The following is a 23365-nucleotide window of genomic DNA, read 5'->3' as shown; positions in this document are numbered from 1 at the left end:
GCATCTTTCATGTCATGGTAAACCCCATATTTTCTTTTTCTGAAAGCTATGTAGCTCAAAATAAATATGGATTCAGAAAGACATTGCATGGGCCCTTCCAACAAATATCCCTTTTTTAAAGCTTCTTGTGCCATATCCCTTGCGTTAAACATACAGGGTGGTCAAAAATTGCAAAATAATTTTACAATTTGTAGGAAATTATCAATCAAAACTTTTTTCCTCCATGTCTGGCACTAAAACTAATAGCATAATTGAATTCCTCATCAAATTTCCTTAAAATATGTGTACTTTGAATAAGCAGGGTGACTCGGGCAAGAGATAGGCCATTTAGAAATGTCGGAGCATTACGTGCACACTTTGTACAGTAACATATAGGGAAAACTGTCTTAATTAGCATTTAATTAGTTACATCTTTTGTTATATTTGATCTGCTATGAGGTAGATCTACAATCCAGGATGATATATGTGCAATTTGTGGTCCATGCTACTTGTACTTTTTAAGATACAAAGGTTTGAAGTTTGCCATATTTTCACAATTTTGTGTACAACCCTATGGGGCTCACCCGCCCCGGCTCACCCGCCCCAGCTCCTCCATTGACACATCTTACATATTGAAGTATAAATCTCAAAGTAGTTGTCCAATTGACTTGGGGTTTTTGCATTTGACAAAGAACATAATTATCTACAAAATGACACCAAACTTTCTAAAATAGGTATCATACTTTTAGAATAAACTAAACTTGAAGTGGGAAGAAAGCATTTTCATGTTACGGCTCCTCCATTTTTGGGTGACCTATTTGTGACATGCGACCTTGTAGACAGACTGAATACAAATGTCATGACCTTATTACCAGCGTGATATTTTCATAGCCTTGTTACCAGCCTGCCATTTTAATTGACTCTGATCTAAAATTTTCATTCCATATGCATTTACAAAGTATAGAATACATTGTATGTTTCCTTTTAGGCACATCTTTAATAAAATCATATCTTATCTTCATAAAATGTTAATTTATACCAATACTGTAGATTTCGAGTCCTTAACATATTTAGTGCTTGCTCCACATATATGTGATTTCCACGAATCATAATGAAACATCAAACTCTCAATTTTTTCCACAGTGTTACTTGGTTGGGGCAGCATCTGTGACATCCACTATGCGCCTCTTACCCAATATTTTCCAAAGTACAGTCTTGATATCTTTGGCCTACATATGGAGGCACGGAACACAAGTGTCATTTGTTAAACACCAGAGATAGATTACTGGTCCTCATGAATATGCGAGAATTGTCATTACACACAAAACATAGAGACTTTGCCCTGTTGCGGGGCTATATGCACCTCTTCAATCTATGATGGCACAATATCACCCTGCGTTTGCAAAATATACAACCCCAGGACCCAACCTAGTTTTTGGTCCATGGACTAAATGCTCATCTAATCACTATCATAATTTGATGTGGCAATACATGTGGTCCCAAGTTATTTGGCAGTGCATTTCCCAGTGGTTGCAGACTCATTGGAAATGGATGCACAGAAATGGCAGGGTGGTATATATGCATATTAAAATAGGGGCTTTTTACTGCCTTGAAGTTTCATGTTAAAGTATGTTTGGCTTATAATTGGCGAAAATCATTTGGTTTTTGTTACTGCATGTTTCCATAAAGTACCAACTTGCACTTGCGTAAATTCACTGTAGCACGCACCAGCCACGCATTACGCAACAAGCGGAAGTGCTTCACCCAATGATTAGCCGAACAAACTCCTGGAGTTTGATATTTTATTATTATTTGTGGAAAGTCACAAATATGTAGACACAGATTTGCATCCCACAAAAGACTACATACAGATGTAATTATCCTACATTGCATCCAATGTGTTTAACATTAATGTACATTGTAGGCATTACTTATAGTGTGCTGGAACTGCATGGTATATTGGACAAGAGTTTTTCACATGCATCTATAAATTCTAATAATTTGGTTATTGTGCAAATTGTTGCCTGCAACAATTACATAATGATACAGTATTATGTTACACCTCTGAACATTATATGCATTTCTTGCATGAATTACTTCTATCGAGTGCTGATCAACAAAAAAAATGCCTGCCTCTGTTTTATATGGTAATTGGCAGGTACCATGGATCATAATAATGAAATGAGATTCATATATATGCATGACAATTCATTCTAATGAACCTAACTGGCGAGTAACTATCAATATACATATTAGATATAATGCATTTCTACAAACTGTAAAAAAATAATAATTTGCCCATTTGCAGAGCCAAGACTACTGATAAATATTAATAGGAGCTCATCTACTTAACAAATTAAATTGATAAGATTTATCTTTTGGATCATTTATAATAAGGGAATCAACTCTTGATACTCTAAAAGCTTGATAAAATTGAAGTCCCTGCAGAAGGTATATTAAATGTATTAATCTGAGTGCTTCTTGACAGTTACATATATTATTATATACGAATGCAATACGACACAGATCCTCTTAACATTACAAGTAAACACCTGCCTCCAATCAATGCAACTCATCTTAAAAAGGTAACTCTGCCTCCAACAATTTGACCTCTTCCTCCATTTATTTTTTAAATGGGCTGCACATCTTTGAGACAGTTGCTGGTTAAACCCATCATGCACACTTGTCCTGTAATACTGCTGATATGTAGCAGGTGTCCTCTTCATTCTAGTGGAATCATTCAGTAGTAGTGCAGTCTTGGTTTTCAAATTCAAATTTTAGTGTTGACATCCCTGACTGGTTAATATTTTAGGGTAGAAACATTCAACATTCTTTTTTCTTTTTTAAAATTTACAGCAGTACATAAATAAAATGTCACAGTTAGTCTTCAATCATGGGGGTGTGTGGTCATTTTCTTGATCCACCTTCAAATGCATGATGTTGCTGATGTGCTGTTGGAAAAATAAACAAGTAATTTAGTGTTTCAAAGACAAAGCAGTGATCTAAAAACTATGTTCAAGTGCTTGATTATGGAGCAATAATGGCAAAAAAAGGAAAGAAAAAGGGAAATGTGGCCCAAAACACCACAGAATGAATGTACTACATGTAGTTATACAGAGCCTTTATGCATTTACACAGTACTAAATTATGTTGAACCAAAGGTAAAATTCAAGCGGAGAGGCACTTGGTGTAGCTGGTCACTCACAATGGGCTATTCCAGATGTATTCGCACCCCCCTATGGAAGACACTTCCGAATTGGGCTAAATTGACAGCCGAATTCACATGTCAGGAAAACCCCATGGAAGACCCTGCCGAATTGTGGTAATATGGCCAGCTGGAATTCAAGTAAATGTAAATGTCTTCCATAGGGTTCCAGCTGGAATTAGAACATTTTCAGTTTCCAGCCAGAATTCAAGTAAATTGTAAATGTCATTCATAGGTTAATCGAGATGGCGACCATAAGTGAAGATCCTGCGAATTGGAGCATTTTGACCATTTTCCAGCCGGAATATTAAGAAATATGAATGTCTTCCATAGGCACATCATAGCCTTTCACAATCCCCACTCTTGTTTTTTTGTTAATTTTAGCAGCCTGAATTTCACCTAATCTCAATGTCTTCCATACCCTCCAGCCGGAATCTGTGTTAAAAATGACTGCTGGAATTCTAGACACATCTCAATTCCAGCTGGAATTGTTTTTTTTTTAATGTCTTCCATAGGGGGGTGCGGAATACATCTGGAATAGCCCAATACCAGGAGTCAATGCCAGCAACCCTGACATGGTTCAAAGGCACCAAACCACCCACCCTTTTAACTACACCAACCCTTACATGTATTAATTTAATAAACCTTTAAGACAACAAGACAACATCAAGTTGTCATATATACTCTTGTGTATTTTGTTTTGGAGCAAAAGCGCTGTGTTATCTGTAGAGCGCTATAGAAATGTCCTTTAATAATACTAAATTGTAAAGTATTACGTTTACTACATTGGGCATTTCTTTTTTTTTTGGGGGAAGATGGTCCAAATTGAAAATTTTTCCTTTTAATGTGGATGAACAACACATTTCAAACAATTACGTTTCCATTGGACAGCTACACAACAATATAGCTCAAATTGGTCTTACTAATGACCTAAAATGTTGAGACTCACTTTTATAAAATGTTGTTCTGAATTCCACATCTGGTGCTAATTGTTTAACTTTGTCAACTATTTTTGCTTGTGCTGCTAGAGGTGCATGTCTATTCCATACTTGTACTACATCATCCATATTGCGTATACTAACACTCACACCGCATATTTCATCCTCTGGAAATGGGAAAAAATGAGCATTAGAATAATTGCTTCTTTTCCAAATGGTTCCTTTATTGCCATTTATGACATTTCATATGGACCATACAAAATCAGGACCAAAAAAAACCAAAAAACATTTCTGTTAAAGGGCCACTTCGTGATCCACAGCCTCATTCCCCAATTTCCTCCAAAAAAGTTGCAATTTATGTTAGAATAACAAAATAAAGTACCCCTTTAAATCTGCCATTTTTCTGCTAATTGAGTCCCCTCTAACCAGGACCAGCTTCCATGCTTTTGCCCCATTGGAACACATAGGCTGGTTATGCAATATACTTCCCAGTACCTGGGACATGACAGCATGTTAAGGGTGACCCTCATTGCATTGTCATTGTGTTCACCTACAGTATTTGCTCTAATTAACACTATGGACATACAACTAAAACGATTTTACGGGACCAAACTCATTATAATAGAACACATATCACAGCTTGTAACTCAATACACAGATGAGTTTTTATATGATTTGGTGATTTAATTTACATATATCCACCTAATCCACTGTTATAAATCAGATAAGGGTCAAACTAAAATGACACTGGCTATTGATAACCACACAATCACAATTAATCAATAAGTAAACAATTTGACACTGATTGCTTAACAATCAAGGTCTTTTCTACATGCTAACCTAACTATACTTTGATCAGATCAAAATTGGCAGAATTGTTTTCCCCTCGGCATACATATATTACTGGTCTATATATCACAGAAATTAATTAGAGGGAAAATGTTAAGTATAGTAAAAAAAATTTCAACACCAGATTTTTTTCCAATTATGGGGGTATTAGTAATCCAGAAAAGAATAAAAGAACAGGCAGACTATATATCACTGCTGAATTGTTGGCGGGATTTTAATTTGGACATTTTTATGAGTTAAATGATTGGGATGTGTTAAATGTAGATGCATGTTATTTGACAATATAAACTTTTCATATGTAGCATGGTAAAAGTATGCCACAAAAAATTTCCCTTTTACACCGACCCCTTTAAATCTATGTTTGAATTTTCATATATTTGCTATAAAATTCACAAAATGTTTTGCCTGTTTGTAATTCAAACCCCACAAATCTGATTACTAAAACAGACAGCCTGGCAAACCTAATAAAAATCATTGTTTACCATCATATATTGCAGTGGACTTGCATTTTAGAATATTTTGATTTTATAATATCAATATTTTATATGGCAACCCTGACTTTGGGGTTTTAAGAGCAATACAAACTTTTGTTTTAGGCCTAATAATAATGTACTATGAAAATATGATAGTGTGTATGGTCTAAAATGATTTTCAATTTCTAAAGATTATTATGCTACCACTTAATCATGCATCACAAACAAACACAAGGTCTTGGGTGTATCCATGATGCAATATATTCATGAGTTAGACTAGTGTAAAGACTGAGGATTTAAGCAGGACTTAAGTTTTGTTTGTAATTTTTTCTATGGGGATAATAATTCAAATGTAATATAACTATTATAAAACTAACCTGGACTAATGGAATCTGCAAACTGTTCTCCTATTGTTGCTAGTAATAATTCTTTCCATACTTTTGACTGTACAAATGTAAAAGAATTAGAAAAGTGAAACAAAATAATTTAACATTCAGCAATAACATAACGAACAGGTTTAAACTGTTGACAATTCTAGATTTCAGTATTTATAATAGAGTGAAACTGATGTTAACATTCCATGGACAAGCCTATATATAAGCTTCCCCCTGCTGGCACATTCAAAATAACTGGCTGGTCTGATCTCCTATTCCATGGTTTTACACGACTTCATATATAATGATATGTGTTCACTGCATGCAGCTTGCAAGTCATCAAATCAAGCCTAATTGTTACTTTTTTTCAAATTTCAACCTTTTGACAGTACGTAATGAGTCTTATTAACACGGCTGTGTACTCTAGACATTGTTTCTTTCGCAAAATTGAGTTTTTTTGATATGTTTGTACTTTGTTATGTTTTTTATAAATACAAGGAATAAAAATCCAGATTTGTAAACTCCAACTGTAATATTTTAAGGAAGTATGTGTACAAATCCATATGGGATGCGATCTCAAAGACAGACATAAACTTTCCATTTTCTTCATGTTTTGTCAATATTTCTGAGAAGAGAATGATTTTCGGGAATTAACCTGATTTATCAACAAGTTTTGAGTGACTTTTCGGTCCTCAACATATCTCAGCAAGTCACTTTAACTTCAAAGATAAGTGTTCCATTGTCAAGTTAGAAGATCCAGTGTCAGTTATTTTTTGCATTTAAATAACCACAACAATTGCCACCAAACAATTTTTTAATGAACTTCCTCTGACAAAGAGACCAATTGATTCAAACTTACTGTGTGGTGTTTTGGCACTTTAAACTTCCAGTCACCTCCACTTGCATTGGTTGGCTCCTCCCTGTAATAAACCACACAACATATATTAATGTTTCACACATTCAATAAATTGAGGGTCATTCACTGGGGTCATCTGAGGTCAACAAGGGTTGTTTTTCAGGAAACTTAGCCATGATCTTCATTATGTGCCAAAACAACATGAGAATATCTCTGCCAGGTCCAGATTGGTTTTTTTGCTGGTTTGTTTCCCAAAAAGGATTCTTGTTACATTTAGAGATGATATATATTGGGCTATTCCAGATGTATTCCGCACCCCCCCTATGGAAGACACTTCCGGAATTTGGGGCTAAATTGACAGCCGGAATTCACATGTCAGGAAAACCCCATGGAAGACCCTGCGGAATTGTGGTAATATGGCCAGCGAATTCAAGTAAATGTAAATGTCTTCCATAGGGTTCCAGCTGGAATTGGAACATTTTTTCAGTTTCCAGCCAGAATTCAAGTAAATTGTAAATGTCTTTCATAGGTTAATCGAGATGGCGACCATAAGTGAAGATCCTGCCGGAATTGTAGCATTTTTGACCATTCCCCACTCTTGTTTTTTTGTTAATTTTAGCAGCCTGAATTTCACCTAATCTCAATGTCTTCCATACCCTCCAGCCGGAATCGGTGTTAAAAATGACTGCTGGAATTCTAGACACATCTCAATTCCAGCTGGAATTGTATTTTTTTTTAATGTCTTCCATAGGGGGGGTGCGGAATACATCTGGAATAGCCCATTGCTACATGTTGTAGGTATATTTACTGGTATACCATCCTGTCCAATCCTTCTCACCCAGTCATTGTAAATATGATACATGAGGGATTCCACTTTGTGTGTTATGTGTCCATGGATGCATCCATAGCAAGCAAAACATAGCTCTTCAAACAGCTCCTAAACACTTGTACAGTAGGGTTGGAAAGTTGACCAGAAACTGTTTAACTTGAATGTCATAAAATGATTTGTAAAAAAAGATTTGAATGAAACAAAGTTGATTTCTCATAAATTGTTGAAGTTTGCTCAGTAGATTGCTTGCTTTGTGAATCAATTCTTAAACTTAGTAGCGTAGCCAGGATTTTAGTGTGAGGGGGCAAAGCCAAATTTGTGTCCCTATTTGTTAATCTTTTGTCCCATTTTTAGTCATTTTAAGGACATTTTACTTTTTACCATCCCCATATTCCCTGGAAATTTTCTATGGGGGCCAGTTTGCCCCCCTGGCTATGCCCTTCTCAAACTGTGCGATGAAACTACCTCTGGTATACAGTCACTCCCCATCTCCCCCAGTAGCCTACTTACCATACAGGTTTTCTTTCGTCTCGCATTAAATGGTAGCTGAATCGGATACCTAATTTATCAACATCTGGTATATTATTGTACACACTCCAGAAACTCTGAAATTAAAAAAAAAAAGAGGTTAAGCATGAATCTTAGAATTTAAAAACTGATTTGAGTGTGGTATTACAACCAAATCAGAGAGAAAAACACAATACTCACAATAGCAATGTAGTTTGTTATCGGTGCAGCGAAGTGAGTCAAATTTTTACATACTGTAAGGTTGGATTTAAAATGTTTCAAGTGAATGGTACAACATCATTCATTACATACCAGTCTATGTCCATGCTCACTACTCATAAACATTGTTTAAACATTGTTTAAAGCTGTTCAATTTCAATATTTGTGAAAATTTGGACTTGCTTGGTATAGAGTCCAGGTGTGGATATTGTGGTACTAGGTTATAACTTATTTTAAATAGTCAATGAAATGGTCACAACATATTTCCAAACCATTTTACTCCACACAGTATGTCTTTAAACAGATTAATGGAGAAAGATTCTAAGCCATTTTTCTTTCATTTACTTACCTCCACTGTTGTTACTGTGTAGATTTTCTGTAAATTTGCTACGACCTGAGCTGCTGTTGATCCTGGGATAGATCTGGTAAAAATAACAAACAAATAAGCATTTTATGATTAATTCTTTTAAAAACGGTTGTTGTTTTTGCTCTAATTTCATTGGTTCTTGCCCATGTTACATGAGACCATATCACAGGTGGGTACGTATTGAACAGTATGGTTGTGTGTATTGCATTTTGCATTGCGCATAGCATGGTATGAGCACAATGATCTCTCACGTCGGCACGAAGTGATACATGGTTGTGTTTTGTGTCCCTGTGTGAAGGACTCAATGGATACTCAAGATGTCTTGAAATGGCTTCTATGCTCCCCACAATGCGCCTTTCAGTATTAATTAGTATGTGTGAACAAGAAGTGTCAAGTTTGTTCAAGTTCAAGTATCACACCTTAGTATAAACAGAATCAATCTCAACCAAACCCACATTGTTCTCAATATGAATGACAATGGTCCAAAATTATGAATAATTTATATCTTTGCCCCGACAACTCCCCTGAGATATATCATTCCTGTTACCTATAGGTACCAATCTAAAGAGAGGGTGAGTCTTATATTTTTTTCTTTTAATCCCTCTCCCAGGGATAGGGATTGAATTTAAAAAATCTCCTGCAAGGGGGGGGGGGGGATAGTAATTTTTTTGATGAGCAAGTGTCTGATTCTCTGACCCACCAAATTATTTTTGAACACTTCCTTTTAAAGTTCAGTGACTTTGATTTCAATTCAAAGCCCACAAAACATATTTGCAAACATACAGTTTTATTAGGCCTTCATACACTCATATGTACACAATCAGAGCAAACATTAGAAAAGTGCAAACCATGCATTAATTGCGTATAATTGCACAATGTGTGCAGTGCTGTTGGACGCGTTAATTTTCCTTGCAGGTTGATGCATTTACATTTTCCAACATTTTTAATAACAATTTTGTTATAAAAAACATAGCAAATATTAATTATGAAATTTTTTCTCATGTAAAAAATTCTCAAGAAATTGTACAAAATAATGCACTTGTACTGAGATGTTGATGCGTCTTAAAAGCACCCCCTCTCAACATTTAAGTATGCATGTATTATTTTGTATAATTTCGCTCCCAACAAGTGATACACATTGATTAATAAATAACCTATATAGCCTAAATGTTACAACACTTTCCTATTCCTGTATAATTTGAAACATACCCATTAACAGTTATTCATACAGGCAGGCCTACAATGTACTTTCAGTTTCAGTTTAATATAAAACAAAGCCAGCCCAGGACAAGGAAGGAAGTCTGGTTCCTAGAAACATTTACAATGGATGAACAATGTGGCTATCATCATGATCATTTTCAAAAGTAATCTTTAAATAAAACAAGGTTGTCAGTCACTAGATTGGCTAAATTTGTATGTTATTTGTTCAGAATACTCTCTCGGATCATTTTCCATGGTATGTTTTGAAGGGCAAGAAGTACAATCTCTCTCAGTGCTGGTTGGCAAGTCCCCATAATTATGAGCACTGGTTACTAAATAGACACAAATTTATTGAGGGGTGTAGTACAGGGTTGGCCGGTTAAAACCGCCCCGGTTTAAACCCTGTGGTTAAAACCGGTTAAAACCAGGTTTAAACCGTCTAGTTTTGACTGCTAAAAAGTGGTCAAAACTGGTCAAAACCATTTTTATGCTACAAAATCAAATAAAAGGAAAAAGTTTGAAAATTTACCTCACTTGACATCTAATTTAATACAAACACTCAAAAATGTTGCCATCATACAAGTGCAACAAACAAATTGATATCACTGTAGGCCGTAACATTACTTTTTGTAGGTAACTTGAATAATTTGAGTAACATGAATGATATAGACGGTAATAGTACCAGGGTTCGCAGGTTTTTGCCACAGGTGGAAAATACCATGGTTTTAAGCATGGTTTTAACCACTTGGCAAAAACAGTTTTTGCCTGCAAAATGGCACAAACTAAAAAAGTGATAAATAGATCACTTTTTTCATCTCAAAACAAATTATAACTTAAAAAATACTTTCTTTCACGAGTGTATCAAGGCCAGGTTTTGTAAAATTTTACAAGTAACATAAGAAATTATAAAAGGCATGGGTTTTCATTGCTCACTAGTGCATTTTTCTGAAATGCGGCTTGTCAAATTCAAAACTTTTTTATTTTAAGGACTAAATGAGACAAAAAATATGCTGAATGATTCATTGAAAGTTGTGTGTTACTGTTTATGAGCTTTCTGTATTACTTTTTAATATTTGACTGACTATGAGTTGGCACTTTGCTGGCAAAAACAAGTTTTTGCCGGCAAAAACCGTACCCTAGCCAGGTGGCCCGTGCGTAAATCTATATATCTTCTTAATTAATGATTTATTTTAAAAGTAATTGATAAATAAATCATGTTATTCTATTATTATTTGAGTAATATGTATTATAAATGATACATAAGTATGATACATTTACATTGACAACTTCTTTTAAGGGTACATGCCACCAAATAGCTTTCCATAGACTTTACGTGCAAAACAGGGGTCACGTTTTAGGCTATAAGTCGAGCTACGTCTTACTCTGAAATATATATTTGATATCATTTTAATCAGAACAAAATTCTGCATAACATATCTGAAAATGACACCATATTTTAGGTCTACTTTTTGAGAAAAATAGCGCTATATAAAAGACCCGATTTTCCGTGTTTACGTCTGACTGCTAACCGCGTTTTGAACTCGTGTGTTCATGCGCTCATCATCGTAAACATCACTCAAATTTCGCGTTTTCTGTTCAAATTAGTAGAGATCACATTCACAAGTTCTAGCAAAACCAGTTTGCAACACTAAAATTGTTAATATTGTACCGATTTTGCACATTTTTTATGCAAAGTTGGGACTATAGTCGTGATAAACTTTTACCGGAAACCGCTTCACACGCGGATTTAGTGGTATGAACCCTAAAACATCGTTTTTAGGCCTTGAAAATGATTTTGTTATCTTTTTCACTACATTTTGAATTAATTGTAAGAAATTTTGGGTTATTTTCTTTCATACTTTAGACAGGATGTCGATTTCAAGCACAAGCATGATAGCCGACAATTGCCATTTTTCGTCATTTTGATGCACATGAATGCACAATGGTTGCTGATTTGCTATTTTCATGAAGATATTAATTGATGTTAAGAGTAAACGTTCTTTAAACATCTTTTACAAGTGCATAACTTCAAAATTAAAACATTCTCAGTACCTGCAGAATATTTAAAAAGACAAGAAATGTCAATCAAGTAGGCCTACCCCCCTTCAGCGTCACTTTTAACCCGTTTTGTCCAAAAAGCAAATGTAATGAATGGCTATTTGAAATTAAATATTAATATAAATTAAACTTTGAATGTTATAACAATTTAAAATACTGGACAGTGGTATAAATAAAGCAAACTAGAAACTTAAATATCTTAAATCTAATATTTTATGTAATTTTATTAAAATTGAAGGCCAAAACTTGAGTTTAAATGACAAAAAATTGGTTAAAAAATAACAATGAAATTGAAAAACTTCTTTGTAATTTAAACACCAATAAAAATGTTTTCAATATTTTGAAACTCTTCTTTATTCATATCAAAAGGTTTCAAACTTCTACCAAAATCGGAACTTTTATTAAATTGGAAATAAAAGCAGGCCTATTCATGCAAACGCACCGTACAGCGAAAAAACCTGGCGGCGTCCATGAACGCGCTTGTTGATGTCCCTCCTCTTTTCTTCGCGTGCATTTTAAATAGATAAAGACGCGCTGAAAACGCATGGAATTGCTCCTTAAAGGGTACATGCCACAAAATAGCTTTCCATAGACTTTACGTGCAAAATAGGGGTCACGTTTTAGGCTATAAGTCGAGTTACGTCTTACTTTGAAATATATATTTGATATCATCTTAATCAGAACAAAATTCTGCATAACATATCTGAAAATGACACCATATTTTAGGTCTACTTTTTGAGAAAAATAGCGCTATATAAAAAGACCTGATTTTCCCGTGTTTACGTCCGACTGCTAACCGCGTTTTGACCTCGTGTGTTCATGCGCTCATCATCGTAAACATCACTCAAATTTTCGCGTTTTCTGTTCAAATTAGTAGAGATCACATTCACAAGTTCTAGCAAAACACGATTTGCAACACTAAAATTGTTAATATTGTACCGATTTTGCACATTTTTTATGCAAAGTTGGGACTATAGTCGTGATAAACTTTTACCGGAAACCGCTTCACACGCGGATTTAGTGGCATGCACCCTTAACTCTAGAATACAAATCAGGTTTTGACCAGATTTGACCACTTTTGTCCGGTTTTAACCGCTTTGTGGACAAAACAGGTTTTGACCGGTCAAAAGTCCAACCCTGGTGTAGTACCCCCTAATTAGTAAGAAATTCATTTGAATGAACACAGCTGGATTTTGACAAATAAAAACTTTTGTTCCTGATTTTCACAAATTTTTAGGTGTTTTAAATTAATGAAAAATTATGATCTAGTCAACCAGACATACATATTTTTGATGGAAAAACCGAAGTTGTGACTGAAACCTTCAGGGCCGTATGCACAAAAGAGTTAGACCAGGTCTAAAGTTAGACCCGGTCTAAGTGGAATTTAGTACCAGGAGAAAGGACACTTTCCTTTACATTTTCTCAAGTTATTTTGTATTATTTTTGAACTTAGCATTTAAATCTTTAAAATTTGCTAGCTACTCTAGGAAGGAAATAAGGGTAAAGGACCATTCCTGATGAAACTAAATTCCACTTAGACCAGGTCTAACTTTAGACCCGGTCTAACTCTTTTGTGCATACGGACCTCAGTCTTCAGCTGGGTTGTGATGCAAATGACCATGAGTACCAGACACTTCCGGTATTGATAACATAACAACCAGTGAGGAATGTTCAGTGACTTTGATTTCAATTCAAAGTTAATGACAGATTCTGCATTATAGCCAAAAAATGCTTGCCCCCCCTTTAATTTGGCCTGCCAAAAAATCTTTGCCCCCCACCTATAATTCACCACCTCAGGGGTACACATTTAATAATATTGCACCACCGCAAAGGCTAATTAGACATGTGCAACGTTTTTGGTGTTTTGGGAAACTGTCTCAAGGGTTCTGAACATTTGTTTTTGAACCTATTCTCCACTGTGTAAACTTCCTCAACAGATCACCGTAGGGGTAATTCTATAGCCAAGTATGTGCAACGCTTTGGAGTTTTGATGTTTAGGGAGACTGCGAGCAGTGTTCTAGCCATGTCGGTCGGGAATATTTGGCACAGAGTCTTCCCGACTGGCACAAAATATCTTTGAAATCACAGAAAATGCACAAGTTTAGTATGCGATCATGTGACCTAAGTCGCTGCCTCATTACAGCTAGTGCTCAAAGCAGCCTCTTGTTTTGTCGGATTTTTCAAAGAAAATGTCAAAAATGATCTAAATTTGGAATTTAACTGAAGCAGCATACAAAAGTTCTTAGGTAGGGCCTACCGCTGTTCGCACGTGTATTCTGTCGGTCCGTGCACGTCACTTCCGGTTGATGATGCGACTCACGGTCGAGTGAAAAGAAGTCCCTGATTCGATTTTTGTTGATGATTTCTGTCATTGGTGTTACGTAAATTTCGATCGCAAATAGTCAGTGGAATCAAACAACCGTTTCTAAGTCTTCAGAGTGGAAGAAACTTACTTGATTTACCGTTTATATACTGACAAACTTAAAATTAAATTCCATGGTCGAGTGTCGTTTTTTCCGAAATTGAATGCCACTCCAGCAACATCGCTATGTAGCCTCCTTCACAGCCGGTTTCTGGTGCTCATAACAAACCGTGAGCCACATGCAGTTTGGGCCCGAGACTAGAGATAGCCCGGATGTTGGACCGACAGAATACTCATATATTATGACAAATTGTATTGAATCCCTTGAGATATTCACTGAAAAGTTTGTTTCAGCCTCCATTGAATTTGTGTGGAACGGCACTTGCTATCAGGGAAATATATATAACATTCCCCACCATAGCACGATAGATCCATAACATGATCAGGTGGGGTGTCCCTCACTACCTGGAACTGATCGACTGAACCTGGTAGGTAGTAGGCAGTGTCTGAAATAAAGAAAATATGGAGGTTGTCCCGAGGACAACTAACCCTAAAGCATAAATTCTGCTTGTCCTCAAAACATTTTGGTTGTCCCCAAAATGTGTCATATTTAAGAGGTAAAATATAGTGGTTGTCCAGAGGATAAGTACATATCTCAATATGGTTGTCCCCAGTGATTTTTGGACAAGAGGACAAGAGGATAAGTGCTTATTTCGAACACTGGTAGTAGGTACCCCCAGAATCAGTCCGAGGTGCTCTGACGATAACACTCCGATCGCCATGCAATCTACGTTTTGTAGTAGGCCAGTGGGACAACGGAACCGGAACCGCTATGTGAACGAGCTACCCCAGAAGGTGTCAGTCATATACAGCAAGATAATGTTTATTATATTACGTTAGATAGTAAATGAAATGTAAACCTGAATTAATAGCCTGTATGTAAGGGCCAGTCGGATCTCAAGAAGTGGTGGTACGTTTTAAATTTATGTTTTATGTTTTAAATTTTGGTAAAAGTGACAGGCACAAGTTTGTCAAATCCTAGTTAAGCCCCTGAGCCCTGATGGTCAGTCATAAATGAAATAACATATATTTTTATTGGGACCCGGATGACCCACTGTCGAGCTGTCCTCGCCACTGTCATACATCATTACATGTACACAGATGAGATACATCCATGACTGTATTATACAGGAAAAAAAGTAAACAGCCGGTGTTGACGCAACAATATTATATGACCGCTAAACGCTTACCTATCCAACCAAAACGTCCAAGGAGTGTTCAGGGGTACTCCTGGTTTGTCTAATTCAGTGGCTGGTGGGATGGAATCAAAGTTAACTTCTGTATTGTCAGCTGTGACAGTCTTATCTAAGTCACAATCCGCCGATTGTCTGACCTCTGTAGCCGCCATCTTACCCGGGACAAACTACAACATCAACAGCTGGTTGATATTGCCCGAATTTACGCCCCAAAAGCACCCAATTTAACCACCCAGTCGCACAAATTGCTTTCACTAATTCAGGGGGACTTTTTTAATATTCTAATTTTTATATTGGAAAACACATTTTCAATATCTTTCACAACCAATTATCAAATTTAACATACAAAAATAAATTTATGAGCAAACTCATAACCTATATTTCAAATTTTGAATGCTTAGACCTGTGTCAAGTCTTTGAATTTTGTGACTGCAATAATGTAAAATATCATGCAAATTTCCCCTTGCAAAATTAGACGTTTATTGCCAGTTTTAACTAATCAAAGGATTACGATTTAGCTGTTTCATTTGGCAAAGCAAGATAATATCTATTTCCCCCCCCCCCCCAAATAGTTTTGTATTTTTCTGGCCCGGTTTTCTGGGGTATATAATTATGGAGCAGTGGCGTAGATTTTTTTTTTTGACAATGGGAGGGGGGATGGAGTTGGAAAAAATTGCTTAAAGTATCTTGAATCCAGCACTTTTGGCGACAGAATAACTAAGTAGGCCTATATAGGCCTATGGGTGAAATGCGCGCGAAGCGCGCGTAAAATTTTGCCATATTGACGCTAAAATGATGAAATTTGGTGAAAAAGTGGCCAAATTCGTACAAAGCGTGCAAAAATTGGCAGGGGGGGGGGGGCTAAAATGGCCAAATACGGAGGTGAATTTGGTCAAAAACCCACATACAGGCGTCAACATTGGGGGGGGGGGTGAAGATTGTATGGACCACCCCCTGGCAAAATATTGGGGCCTACCCCCCAGATCTACGCCTATGATAGGGAGTAGGCCAACGTAAATGTCACTTGGTAATTGAACACCAAGAAAACTAATTTCAAAATAGCAAGTGACAAAAAGTGGCTGTGTATCATTATTTTTAACTTTCAGCTCTGAGATAGAACCAAGTTTATTGTCATTTCATACATATGGTCACCAAGCAGATATTCTCACTGATGTTCTGAAAGACCACCATCCATATTCAGTAAAATTGGATGCTGATATAAATATTTGACTGAAGTTAAAATTAATGCACTCATTATTAGGCTACTGGTCATCTTGCTGCATGCTGTTTGGTTTATACACGTTTGATATAGTTTAATAGTTGCAATCTGTTAGCACATACTGCAGTTACTGTCCGTTTTCCTATACACAATACACAGTGCTCTTTCCCATTGACGCGTGACCTCTACAAATAGCCCTTCGTTAAAAGTATGGGGATATGACTAGTTAACGTCGCTGTGTGAAAAATAACCGGCCAATATTAAAAGTACTCTTCTAAAGTTCTAGAAAATATAGTTTTTTAACATGTCCTAAATTTTTAGCTAATTTAGATGTTTGGAAATATTCGTACTTTGGTGTTTTAGTTAATGTTATAGGTAATAGTACATTGCCTAGTTAACGTCGTTGTGTGAAAAATAACCGGCCAATATTAAAAGTACTCTTCTAAAATTCTAGACAATATAGTTTTGTAACATAGGCCTATTCGTGCTTTGGTGTTTTAGGAAGGATATGTAAACGACCAAAAATATGAAGAAATTATTTCCAAACCGTGTTAAGTCAACAATCATTATGTTGCTCATTTTCAAGAATGCTGGTTTACAAAAAGCAGGCAATTGTCTCATTTCGTGAACAAAGCTACACATACCATTGTTTCCTTTCGTTTCCTTTATAATCGGTTACCCAACTGAAGCTATAATACCAGCTTTATTGCGATATCGCACATGAAAACAGACACTTGTGCACAACCAGAGAAGATCCGATTTAATCAGTTGAGCTGTTGTGTTATCTTGGTTTAATAGCTTTTAATGGGGTTAAGTCCTGCATAGGTCGGATGAATTCCACTGTAGACATGACTGCATGATAGGCCTAATCATAACACTTGTATATCCATTAAGCATGTTAAGGTGCGGGATTGTAACTATCTAAAATATCCTGACAAATATCCAATTAGCTTCAGCTATTAAGCTATTTAGATATTTAAGATGGATAATTTGGATAATAGTTGCACCTACTGATATTTTAGATACTGGATATTTTAGATAATTTGGATATTATCAAGGATATTATGGCAGCAAATGATACGGTAACCGTACTCAATGAAAAGGATAGCCTTCAAGGTCAAATTAAGATGTTAGGAAGCTTCTCAGGAAGCTGCAACCAGATAAAGCCTGGTCCTGATGAAATCCCTATAAGAGTCCTGGAGGAATGCAGCGCAGAACTTGCAAGACCATGCACTCAACCTGCTATTTAAACTTTGCTTCTCCAAGGGAGTTTTCCCAAACGCAGACAGATAGACAGTTTGGATTGAAGAGCTCATCCAAAATTGTATTATTTTCTTCCGAAATTGTATTTTTACACCAACTGACTTCGAATCAGTTTCTTTTAGTTCCACCGAGACTTTTTTTATACGGTGTAATTTTCTTGTGATTTCGTATTTTGGGCGTCTTATGTGCACTTTTGAACAGTGTCATTCTGATATCATGTGATCAAAACAAACCTACGTAGTAGCACAATGCACGTCATTCATTAAATTAATTTATCAATGATCCATATTAATACCAAACTTCCTTCCCGAAAAAAACAAACAAACAAACAAACAAACAAAAAACATATACAAACGATTCTCTTATAAACGCATCTAATGCCATCTAAGCACAGTTTCCAGCTCGACACAATTTCGTCCAAGAGCATACCACCGGTGAATTGTCAAGACTTCTGCACACAAGTCTTTGTTTGTAGGCCTATGCCATGCCTATCGGTTAACGGTTAGGCCTAAGTGCAAAATCATAAGAACTGTGTGATCCAGTGGAAAATAGGCATCTGTGATTGGCGTTTGCCAAAACCTCAAGTGTTCCCTTCATTCAATCAGAATTTTTTATATCGAACGAAAGCTAGCACTTTCCCCTATTAGAAACACTTTTTTCATCAACAGATAACGCAATTCAATGTTCAAAGCAAGTTGAGTGTGGTAAATCTGTTCAACGACCTATTCAAGCACAATTTTTGACCAATGTAGGTTTTAAAAGTCAAAACCTCAAACTATCCTTACAATATTTTTCAGATTAATGTCATTAAATGAACGAGGCATAGGCCTACTTTTATTGTCCATATACCAGCTTCATTTCAATGAGCAATGACCCGCGGGCAATGTCTTGTGCGAAAATTTCGCCTGTTTTGTCATACGGTTGCAAATCAATGAACAATGACTTTGCTATAAGAGCGCTTACAAATTAGGCCTACTATGAATCACCCCCCCCCGTAAACGCACACAAGAGTGGATGATGTGAAATTTTGCATACTTATTGTAGGCCTAAATGAAAGGCCTATAAATATAATTTTCAGGGAAAGAAGAAGACTCCTCACTTTCTGGGATGAGTCATAGGCCTATAGGCCTATTTTTTTCAATTTTCATACTATAAATTTCAAGTTTTTTAATACTTAGGCCTATGTCAGGGTTTTGTGGAACTCTAACTCTAAGGGATCTAACTCACCGTAAGTAGGCCCTAATCCTAGTTAAGTGGACTAAAATTTTGTCAAACTTGTGAGTCTGTCGGTCACGACAGTCCCATGCTTCCTTCGTTGGTTACTAGTATCTGATTTTTCAACTTTTTATCTTTATCTTTTCAAGATATAAACTAAACCAAAGGAAGATGTTGCTGATCTAAAAACTTGAATCTTGCATTATTTTGGTCTCGTGTCATGACCGACCCGGCCCGGTAACACGTGGAAGTGCAAGGTGGCGCTATACTCAAAGAAAGTCACATGATATTTTCCGGGTTTACACCGGTTCAATAAAACGCACAATGGGTGCTTAAGGGCTGGGGTATGAACGTTTGGACAGTATTTATTTTGGGACATTAGAGCACATCAGACATATCGAATTGCATTCTGAATACGAAGAATGTCATTCTGATATCAAATAATTTTGATTTTTGAAATTCACAATTTAATACACATTTTATGGCAAATCATTAAAAATTGATATTTTGATATTTAACAGTACTTGAAGTAAACTTTATAAATCTGATGATTTATACTTAAAGTGTATGTAGGCCTAAGGTGGGATGAAAAGCCGATGATCAATTGAAAATTTTGACCTTTCGTATTGAAGATATGGATTTTTTTTCCCAAAACACCAAAAAAAATTAGGTCTTTTTGGGGAAAAAATCCATATCTTCAAAAATTATATGAAAGGTCAAAATTTTCAATTGACCGTCGGCTGTTCCTCCCTGCTACATACACTTTAAGAATATATCATTAGATTTATATAATTTACTTCGAGGACTGTTATAGGCCTATATCAAAAATTTGAAAATATCAAATTTTTATAATTTGTCATAAAATTTGTATTATATTGTGATTTTTAAAAAATGAAAATTATTTGATATCAGAAAGACATGCTTCGTATTCAGAATGCAATTCGATAGGTCTGAGGTGCTCTCATGTCCCACAAAAAATACTGTCGAAACGCAATAAACGCTCATTTTGGATCCCTTAATTTAAAAGTAAATAGATGGACCTTGGACAATGGACATGTTGGATGGACTACTGGCTCCCCAACTGACTCTCGCATCGCCGACGAAAAACAATGATCAAGTTCTACGAGCAGACAGGTTTTCGCTCATTTCGCTTGCGTTTCAGTAAAAATCATAACTTCTTGCCCAAAACAGCTGATTTTACATGCAATGCACCCGGACGGGATTACAATATATCTGAATTCTGAAGACAGACGGCTTATTTAAGCTTATTTATTAGAAATAAGGGTTAAACTTTGGGAAAAAATACCAAAAAATTACAAGTTTGTATCCAAATGGGGCATGGGCACTGAGATTTGTAACTTGTGTTCACTTCAAAATATATTCAAGATATATAGACTTATGTACAAAACCAATGCATTTTTAGATCTTCTATACGGTATAGCTTATGCAGTGAACACAAGTTACAAATTTAGATCATTTGTTGGTAATTTTGTTTCCGATTTTTTTTTCAAATCAACCACGAATGATTGCAGTACTTTGCTCTAGGTCAAGGGACTCCAAATCCGCGAAAAAATTTTACAAAAAATTAAGAAACGCACAGTTTTTAAAAAAAACCTCTTTAAAAAAAAAATATTTCTCCATTTTTTTTTATGATTGCAACACTTTGATGTTAGGTTTTTTTTTTAGATTTTGCGTTTTTAGCGGGAAATCGAGGATTTTTGCGTTTTTTGGAAAATCGGGGTGCGTTTTCTGGCCTATGGTGCAAAAGTGGAATAAATACGCGCGAAGCGCGCAAAAATTTGCACTTTGGGGGCAAAAATGGACAAATATGAGGTTAATTTGGTCAGAAACCCATATGCAGGTGTCAACATTGGAGGGGGGGATGATTGTATGGACCATTCCCCGGCAAAATATGGGGGGGGTAAATCCCTCATCCCCGCGTGATCTACGCCTAAGAGCATGTGCGCCCACTTGTCAATATTCAGTTTTTATTTTATTTCATCTGTGCAATAATTATGAGCCGGGGGGGGGGGAACTCTGCGAATATGCAAAGTTCAAATAGGCCTACTTTTTTTTCTCAACATTCCTTCGAAATGCAATAATTGGCCTCAGTGCAAATCAGGTTCGATGTTCTTGGTTCGATGAGTCAGAAACGGGGATAAGATTGTTCCTATTTAGCAGCCTTTTCAATTTTAGAGCGCTTGACCATCAGGCTAAACGGTACCCGTAAGCGTGTCCAAAATTCCCCCTTTCCAACCTGCCAAAAATTAGCCCCCCCCCCTCCCCTCATGACTTGCACCAGTCCCATTGATTGATAATATATTCAATTAAATCAAAATTCAGATTCAGAATTGTTTAATGATATCCCCGAAAACCATGTAAAAGACGATAGGCCTATAGGACATTTTACATAATCTGTAATTTCTCTAGATGGGGTTTCAAATTGTCAATATGCCTACTGTTGTTTTCCTCGTTTTTTGTCATTTGTTTTCATTTCACAAATATATTAAAGTCCTTCACAATTAATTCTTACTGTTCAAGAATTTTTTTAAAGGCACAAGGTAACTTTTAATAATTATTATTATTACTTATATTTTCTTTATTTTGAAACGAGTGGTCACAGCAATTATGGTTGATTTTATAGCGAAAATATTAAATGCAGGGGTGTTAGGGGGCCTATTTGTTTGCTCAGCATCATAGTTAAGATGATCGAAGTAAAAAAAAAGTCAAATTAATGTAATAAAAATGTCATTTTAACAGAGGAAATGTCAAAATTATTAGATATTTTGCCGTTCTCAATTGTGGATGCGGGAGTGAAACAGTAATAGGCCTAATCAATAATTGCGAGGGGCCTTATACATTTTATATAATGATTTATCCTTCACTATATAAAAAAAAATTAGGCTTTTTATTATTTCGCGGGGATCACTGCTATAGTTTTAATTTTAGGCTACACTTTTAATTGATCAATGTATTTTTGGCCGCAAGGCACTTTTGTGACCTTTGGGTGTATTTGGGCGTGATATTTGGCAACTGTTGCTCACATGATCTCTCACACGCAAACATTCACTTCCGGATATTTGGCTGATTGCATGTACGTACAGTGTGTATGGTGTAATGTGAAATCCGAAGGATTTGCAGCAGAAAATATCAACTAAAATGGCTGAAAGCTGGCAAATTATCTTCTTTATCCTCGCCGTATGTCTACCGGTTGTATCAGCATTCGATGCAGGTGATGCCATCGCGCTTATATTTGGCTTAATTATAGGAATTCTAGGTATATGTGCATGCCTAGGATGCTATGCTAGGAAACGTTCAGGGCAGATGTAGCAATAAATGAACACACCAATATGGAAGTTGGACTTCACCGCCCTGTTGTACATCAAGCACTGTCAGCAAGAACTAGTGGTGCTAAACCAATTGTTGACATGACTGGCTCCTAACTTGTATATGGAATGAATTAAAAGTACTAATGAAACTTGTGAATCATGACTGTGAAATATCATGTATGTAACATAGAGTGCATCTGACAGAGACCTGATGATCGGTCATCATCATGCATCATGTGATGATGATGTAAACTATTTTAAAGTCATGAATGATGTTGCAAATGAATGTTGTGATTTTGCATTAAGAGTTATATTGAGATAACAGTTGATTAAGACCAAATGAATCTGACTAGATACTTATTTATACACCGATGAAAATGTTTCAGTATGAGAATGTTGAAATCAAACGCTACTTTCGTAGATTATTTCCTGCTCTACCACAGTTTCAGAAGATAACAATGTCATCAAGGAAAAATGTGATAAATTTCTCAAGATTATACACTGTGATTGCAAGCCATCAGAAACCACATCATGCATCTTCAAACCTACAACCACATTCTGTCTACCAGCCCTACCTAGAAAGTTCTAGAACTTTGATTACCGTACGCAAAGTATATAAATAACAATGTTAAAATGCAGGCTTTAGATTTAGTACAGTGCAGCATGACTGAGTGAATCATCCAGTTCAATCAGGAGTCATATAACTCTAAAAGATCCCATAAATGAAGAATAGTAAAATTTGACAATGCTTTTCAATTGTCAAAATTCGCATCCACCCTGTAAAGATGAACTCTGATGCAATTCTCTCTGATGCAAAACTCTGACCTAATTCATTTATTATAACACACAGATGGTACAATTTGCCAG

At 36.0% G+C, this 23365-nt stretch overlaps 1 protein-coding gene across 1 annotated transcript; it reads right to left on the bottom strand.

The window, feature by feature from the left end:
• Positions 1-1140: 1140 nt before the first annotated feature.
• LOC140149129 (eukaryotic translation initiation factor 4E type 3-like) lies at positions 1141-15639 on the bottom strand. Its single transcript, XM_072171311.1, has 7 exons — positions 15467-15639; positions 8579-8651; positions 8014-8108; positions 6678-6738; positions 5822-5888; positions 4134-4289; positions 1141-2930 (listed from the first exon to the last, which is right to left on the bottom strand). Exons 1-7 carry the CDS (start codon positions 15622-15624, stop codon positions 2887-2889), a joined length of 654 nt encoding a protein of 217 aa, XP_072027412.1. The 5' UTR covers positions 15625-15639; the 3' UTR covers positions 1141-2886.
• Positions 15640-23365: the final 7726 nt, after the last annotated feature.

Source organism: Amphiura filiformis, chromosome 3 (genome assembly GCF_039555335.1).
Source record: "Amphiura filiformis chromosome 3, Afil_fr2py, whole genome shotgun sequence".
Lineage (NCBI taxonomy): Eukaryota > Metazoa > Echinodermata > Ophiuroidea > Amphilepidida > Amphiuridae > Amphiura > Amphiura filiformis.
The sequence above is the reverse complement of the archived record's forward strand: the minus strand, read 5'-3'. Positions and strand labels throughout refer to the sequence as shown.

What these genes read in the sequence shown, in the direction of transcription:
- LOC140149129 (XM_072171311.1), bottom strand. Translation starts at nt 15,624, where the DNA reads ATGGCGGCTACAGAGGTCAGACAATCGGCGGATTGTGACTTAGATAAG. An exon ending in ACACAGTAACAACAGTGGAG is followed by an intron (nt 8,109 to 8,578) that starts GTAAGTAAATGA and finishes TTTTAATTTCAG; the next exon opens with AGTTTCTGGAGTGTGTACAA. An exon ending in GACGAAAGAAAACCTGTATG is followed by an intron (nt 6,739 to 8,013) that starts GTAAGTAGGCTA and finishes GGTTTATTACAG; the next exon opens with GGAGGAGCCAACCAATGCAA.